This window comes from Gouania willdenowi, chromosome 20, assembly GCF_900634775.1.
Source record: "Gouania willdenowi chromosome 20, fGouWil2.1, whole genome shotgun sequence".
Lineage (NCBI taxonomy): Eukaryota > Metazoa > Chordata > Actinopteri > Blenniiformes > Gobiesocidae > Gouania > Gouania willdenowi.
In genome coordinates, this window is record NC_041063.1 from 2,162,122 (window position 1) to 2,169,863 (window position 7,742).

The 7,742-nt window shown below is 36.2% G+C and overlaps 1 protein-coding gene across 1 annotated transcript in view; it reads left to right on the forward strand.

Moving 5' to 3' along the window:
- Nucleotides 1–5,631, forward strand: part of LOC114453931 (partitioning defective 3 homolog) — a 563,018-nt gene extending 557,387 nt beyond the window's left edge. The window contains exon 24 of the mRNA XM_028433953.1: nt 1,548–5,631. Within this exon, the coding sequence (XP_028289754.1) occupies nt 1,548–1,968 (421 nt within the window). The 3' untranslated portion in view covers nt 1,969–5,631. The remainder of the gene's footprint in view (nt 1–1,547) is intronic.
- Nucleotides 5,632–7,742: the final 2,111 nt, after the last annotated feature.

A 7,742-nucleotide genomic window follows, 5' to 3' on the forward strand; every position in this document is an offset into this window, starting at 1 on the left:
TTCAACTGGCATATGTTTTTTTTTTGCTTATTTTTTATTGCTGTGAACACCTGTACTCAGTTATTAATCTATAATTAGGGGAAGAACAGCCATTTGATTATAGATTGTTTTGTTGCTACATAAAGAAGCGATAATTAATGATTTTGCAGAAACTCCAGCACACAAATCTTTTTTTTTGTACCCTGCATAATTGTAATTATGTTCTCAAAGGCAATGTAACTACTGTACATACTCAACTATAGGGTTATAGGTAAATATAGGCACATAAAATTATATATATATATATATATATGTATTTACTTATAGACAAAAGTGAAAGGAGGGACTGTTTCTGGTTCCTCTGATCCTTTTTGGAATGTGCCAGACTTGCATGTGTTTGGGCGTAAAGCATGCCAGGCCATGTCTCCCTTTACACACGTTAAGAAGGGAACGCAGAAGCCTTTTAAGCTCACAGTGGGTCATTGAGGTGGGAATGGTATTTCTCTTTGCACCCTTAAAGCAAAAAGTCCTGTCAGGTTTTCCATGGCACATCATGCCTAATGGATCCTCATAATAGAGTAGCAGACTAACACCTAACCAAAGAGTTCCCAAATATATATCTGTGGAGCTTATTCCTGGGTAGGAGGATATACATGGGGGAAATTATGCTGAGCTAGCATAAAGGACTGAATTTTATAATAAATATTTGCAAGAACTGAAATGTAGTCAAGGGAAGATTGGTAGAAGACTGTGTGACCTAATATTATTCTTTTTGTTTTGTTAAGTACAAACCATTCTACATTCATAATCGAGTTAAAAGCGTGTTTTTGCCATCATGTTTTTTTTTTCACCAGTGTTTGTTTGTTTCTTTGTTAACAGGATTACATCAAAAGTACATACCAGATATTGATGAAATTCTAACCAAAGATAGAGCTTAGACCATGAAAGATACATAACATTTTGGAGATTTGTTGCTATCTATTTAGTTTGGATCATCTTTAAAAAAATAAAAAAATTGTATTTCTCATCAGCAAAATTTTTAAAAATGTGTATCTTCACAATTGTCAGACATTTAAAAGATTTTGATTTATCTCACTGAGCGTCATCTTGATCGGATCCAAAATATGCATTGTCATCATTTTTTAAAAAAAATGGTGTTGGGTTAACCCAATGCATTTGGACCTACTGTATGGTTATTAATGGGGATAGAAATGATTTACAACTAAATGGCAAAGAAGATATTTGGCACTTGGCGGTGGTTTACCTTCTGAGTGCTCTTGTGGAACTAATTTACAAGTGTGTGGCTCTGGTTTTTACATCCAGTGTCTTTTACATCTTTTTCTTTATATCCTTTATTTTTTTAATTCTGAGGGATTGTGCAGAAGATGTGACAGAGTTTACTTATGTTGGGTAAAGGCCACTGCCAAAACTAGTCCTGTTCTGTTTAATCTCCCCGTTACCAATACAGATCAAAGAAAGGAGGAGAAAACCCTTTAAGTAGAATGACCTACTGTTGTTTAAAGTGTCTCACTCATCACCTCACTTTACCCTTTCACCTTTGTCTTTAGGCTACCCCGTAAGAACCACAGCTCCTTATCCCAAGGCTCATGGGACAAGGTCTACGCACCATCAGAGAGATTCCAGACTCCAAAGGACAACCCGCGCTTATCTGGGGGCCAGAACGGTTTCCTGGGAACCTCCAGCTTTAACGCACGGGTTCTTCTGGAGACCCAGGAGCTTCTGAGACAGGAGCAAAGACGCAGAGAGCAGGAGGCCAACAAGACCAGACCACTGCCCTCTGTGCAGGACATTCCTGGGGGTGGAACCTACGAGCACAACAGAGACCTTACCCAAACCCCAGTGCCGGCTCCACCTCAGACTAAGGGCCCCTACAGGCAGGATGTTCCCCCGTCACCTTCTCAGCTCGCTAAGCTTAGCCGGATTCAGAGTTCAGAAAAAGGACGGCTGTTTTACTCTGGAGACATATAGGACTGCCACAAGGAAACACAAAGATGTCAAATAACCTTTTATTACCAAAAAAAAATAATTTTTTTATACAAAGTGTTGATATTTAAAGAGATGGTTAATGATCTTTTTAGTTACATAATTCAAAATTGATTGGACATGTTTGTCAAGAATTATGCTCATCTATATGTACAGTATAAAAGTGCCTCTTTTACTGAATGTTGACTTTTTGTACACACTACTTACATTAGATATTATGCCTGCTGGATTTTGGGTTAACTGGGTTCGTCCAAAGCTAGTGTTATAAATGTAACCCAGCACAGCTGATTGTTGACCAGTCTTATTCAAGCATATACCAAATATTATTTCACATAGATCTTCTAAATATCCTACAGCTGCACAATATTTTAGAAAAGACAGCCTTTGGCTAATGGGGAAATAATATCCAATAAAATTGATTTTTTTGTATTTGCTATTAATTGTACTTTTAGGCGTACAACAAAGTGACATAATTTTCTACAATTTAGGAACATTGTGATAGAGTATATACTACTCAAATTATTGTGTGTCAAATACTTTTTGAACAAGCCAGACTTTAATGACTTAACTATTTTTTTACTCATTCTGTGTTCTGCATCATCTTTCTAAGAGACCAAAATGCTGTATATTTCCATATTCATTGGGTTTACTTGGTGACATTCAAGCAATTGTGTTTTCGCTTTTGTCATTTTTCAGACTCAAGTCCAAAGGAGTTTGTGAGAATATAACTGGTGCTTTTAGATTGACTTTTAGTTTGTGTTGCTGTGTGTTCGTGAATTCGCTTGTGATTTGTGCACCGCCATGTCGCTCAGATTAAGATGATTTATTCTAGGGGGCAGATTCATGAACTTTCTCTTTAATTTAATGGGTTTGAGGGTTTTGCCCCCTCGTGCCCCTGTAATAGCTACATTTTAAATGTGCAAATCACAACCTTATTTGGCTCATAATCTGCAGTGATCACCTTGGTAGATTCACATTTAACAAGAAATTAATCAAACATCTCTATGCTGGTTATCATGCCATGTTCAACCTTTTTTTGAAGGAAGCTTTTTTTTACTTCTACGCTGACTATCGATTTGTTTGGTTTTCGATGAGTTCCAATTAGCTCCTCAGCAACTAGGGGGTAAAAACGACCTTTAAATCTTTAGATTTCCCATTCAACTCCTCTTTTTTGTTGAATCCATATTCAAATGAGGTCAGGCCAAAGTAACATTTATGCACTTTTTAAGAATTGAATGTGGTTGTTGGTGTGTGGATAAATGAGACGCAACAGCATCATTGCCAATGCAACGCTGGCCTTGACCCCCTTGAACAATAACTTTTGTAGGTTTCTCAGTTGTTGCTAGCTGAACTATTCACCAGGTTGATAACATTGGAAGCTACATCAGCTGTTCAAAGGGTGAGCTCAGGGAAGGACCGCCTATATGTACGCTGCATACAATAGAGCTGATTTTGTTTTCTTTCATGATTATATCCATTGATGGAAATAAAAACCAAGGCTTTTTGACATCTCTATTCATAATTACACAATATACAGTTCAAAGTCAGTGTGAGGAAGTGATTTTGGGCAATGTCTTTTACTTACTTTGGGCGTATTCACATTACGGCCCACTGTTCAGTATCAAGCCGAAAGTACAAATGCCCCACCTTTGTTTTCCCTCACTGACTTGCACTTACACTAGACTTAGGCTTAGTTTACACAGGTATGGTAACCTCAAACACATATGTAATCACTTTGATATACAGCACGATAATGGTGCAACGTCAAGTAAAGAAGATTTTGCCAAAAACTTTCAAACGTCCCTGGTTCTTCTCCAGTTACTGCTAGACAATTCTTCCATTTTGCCATTGCTATTGTGGTGGAGGGATGGTCGCACGCTGCAAATGTCTCACCTGTCGAATTCTTAACCATTTTTGCGTGTTACTAAGTGTACCATGCTCATAATAAACCTCTTTAACTATTGCCGCAGTACCGTTTCACTTACACTAACCACAATAGTCTGAGAAAAGTGCTTGGGCACAGGACGGATGGCCTAGTCTGAGTTTGCCTCTAGTCTATGGGATTCAAACAATTAGTATTTCATTATCATTGGCGCAATAGAATTCTGTCACTCTGGTACCAAGAATAGGGATTCCTAAATCATGCTCTGTAAAACAAGAAAAAAGTTAACAACTGAAAGAAATGTGAGCCAAAATATATAATATATTTGACTAAAACCAAGAACTTTCACTAACCATTCAGTTTCAGAAAAACTGTCATGAGTGAAAATATTAAAAAGGGTTAATGAAGGTAATAATAAAGGCTTGGGTGTATTTAGCACTTTTTATTGTCAGCCGTGATACACTGAGTTCTTTCTAACAGGGTTAACGCAGAATTAGCTTCAATAACTTCAATCCACAATCCATGCTCTAATGGCGACAGGTGTTCAACAGACTCAACAGCTACAACGTGCTGTGACACACATGCTGTGCGCTAAATAAGGCCAAATGTTTCATTCGATACCAACATTGAACGAATGAAAAGGAGAAGTTGCCAAATGAGTAAAATAAAAGACCTTTAGCAGTCGCTGATAGTTCAACTATGTTTAATAGGTATGAAATATGCAGCAGCACTCTTAGAATTCCTTTGGTCTTTGATGGAGCAGAACAATGACAGAAAATGAAAAGGAAGGTTGCTCAGTAATCCATTTTTTGAGTCATTTTCATAATTTTTGTGTAGTCAACAGCAAGTGGAAAACACTTCATTTTAAAGAGAATTTCCAGTTAAAACGAGCACTAAAAAGCTTGTTTGTCTAGCATTTTTTTCCACTTTTCCTGTGTGTGGGCGGACATGTGTTTTAGTGTCTGTGAATGTTGCCAGTAACTGAATGCTGCATTATGTCTGTGAGTATGTCTTGGCAGCCATATGATCTACTTGGCTTGTTGTGTGGGTGCAAAGCAGAGGAGTTGGAAGGAGAGAAGATGGGAGTCCTGACCTTGTAGATTATTTAGTCAGTGGAGTAATCATAACTATTCCTCTGAGAACGCAGTACAAACAAGAGGTTACCCACAAGGCAGCATTCACTCTCTCTGTCTTTCCCTTTATTCCCTACATTTATCTCACACAGCGTGTTTAGTGTTACTGACTTTGCTTTGTGTGAATCAAAGCAGTGGGAGTGTGTGATTGTTTGTGTGCGATGGTGGTCATCTCCAAAACTCTGTAACTGATATATATTTATAAGCAGGGGTTGCCCCAGCTCCACGTTATGAGTTTTTTTTTCTCTTCTTCTCATAAGCAAATGTGATCATATCCCTAATGTAGATTTATTATTCCTGTTGTCTAATTATTTTTTTCACCCCGCAGCCTCTGAGATAGAGATTTTTTACCATAAAACTATGGTTTCAGGCTTTTATTTTCCAACCCTGCAGAATGAGAAATATACCATTATCGTTACACTGAGTTCACACAGCCATCCTTCATTATGTTGTATTATCCAATATACAGTAATATTCTGGTAAATATGATAAATATATATAAGCAGCAAGCAATTTTCCGTTTTATGAGAGTGTATAACTATGAAATGTTTCTCCTGTTGTCTGTACATATCAACATTCTTTTTCAGTGAATAAATGCAGGGTGATTCCATCCTTGTTCCAGTAATTTATCTTTGTTTTTCTTTCACACTCACAAACGCTCTCTGTTTTTGATGAGACGCCCATGATGTGAAGATGTAGAAAATAAAGGGAAATAATGAACATCCTTTTGTGAAACTGTGATTGTACAACATTGTACTGATTTATGATTTAGAAACGGAACACAGGATCTCTATCGGGGCACATGCATTGGAACTTTTAACTTATTTAGTTTCCTATATTAACATATGAAAGAAATTAAAAATCAACACCTCTCAATAAAGAATTTAATCTATATGATTGAGAATTTATTGGACTTCTACAGATTTTACCTCAGTTAAAATATTTTCTTGATTGGAAAAACTCAAGGCTCTTATTTTAATTTGGTTCTGGGTTCTAAAAACCTTGTTTTCTTTTTTTTTTTCAGGTGAATTATCCTGCTTTACTTACAGTTTACACCTCATGCAAAACGCATGGCCCGGGGGCCAAATACGGCTTTTTGGAGCATCCAATTTCACCCACAGAAGAAAGTAAAAATAACAGAGGAAGCATAAATCATGTGAAGATAAAACTCAATATTTGCAGGGGCTCACATTATGGTTATATCTCTTGATTGCAGGTTTTTAATGTTAAACAGTTAGAAAAAAAAATACAAAAATGTTACAAAATCCTTTAATTTTCCTCAAATTATGGCATTTTTCTCTTAATTAAATAGAAATTGGTCCCAAAACTAGGAAATGTAGCGTATAAACCCTGTTGGGGCTGATATCTGTTACTTATTGGTTGGATTTCTTAGTTTCTTACATACTGTATTTTATCATTTATGTATACGTAGAAGTGCAAACTACGGCACAATAATTTTGTAATATTTGGTTTTCCAGCATACAATCTGTGGCCCACTTGAGATCAAACAGCTCTGTATTTGACCCCTGAATTAAAATGTGTTTGACGCCCCTGCTTTACACCAATGGCTAAGAATTAGAATAAGTTACATTTGTATTTGTTACGTTAAAAAAGATTATGAATGTATTATGTATTTTTGTAGCTGGAGCTTAAGTTACACCAACAGAAGCTAGCTTTAATAAACTAAGCAAGCTCACTTTTGACCTGATAATGTGTTGATTTGATGATTTCATAATATATTGATTAGGAAGGATTTTCTGTCCTTAATTGGACTCCTGAAACTGAAGGGATTCAAACAAATGTAAAATCCTCATTTAAATTCTGAGGGGAGATTAATTTGTACATGATGTTGTGGATGTAGTCATATTTTATTCACTTCAGGTCAATAGGTCAATATTATCAATGTGTTGATTTGGCGTCTGTGGGTTTTTTGTGCTGGTTTATGTTGCATTGAGCTCAGTTTAGTGCAGAAATGAAACTTTTATCACAGCATTTTAGTTTATTATTTTTATTTTATATATTTTCCATTCATTTTTTAAATTTCACTTTTGTGTGTTTTGGAAGATCTTTTATGGGTTTATTGGTTTGTATAGTGTGTGGTATTGTGCTTCTGTTGTTTTACAGGTATTTTTAGATGTGAGGTTTTTTCACATTGTTTTGTGTAATTTTCTTTTATTGTGTGTGTTTATTTTTGAGACTGCACAAAATGAGTCTGATGGCCGCATGGGGCCCCCTGACCACCAGTTGCCCATGTCTGGTTTAGGGTATATTCTTCATTAATTTGTTCAGTTGGTTTTGTGAGAAAATTGGCTCTATTTCAGTCATCTTGATTTTAAACCATGGGTCATTTCTTTAGTTGGGTTTTTATTATCTTGTTTATGTCCTATTTTAGTAATTGTTTAGTACTTTATGGATTTCTGTTCGTTTTCAGTTTTATCTTTCTATGTGGTTCTTGGATCCTGTGTGATAACAAAACCTGGTTCTTCCGGATGCTTTGGTGACTGATCAATTTTTTATTTTTTATTTTTTTTCCTGTCTCCACACAGGTGTGCCAACTTCCCTGATTGTATGCCTCTTACAACTGAAGGTGTGTTTGAACACTAAGCGAGTGTGTACGCATTGGCTGTCGGTCTGTGCTCCCTTCCCCTGGATTCTGCTTGATTTATGTTTCTACTTTTTCCATGTTTGATTTACACATTGTGGCTTTTTGATTTGTAATTATTTCATTCGTTTGACATTTTATT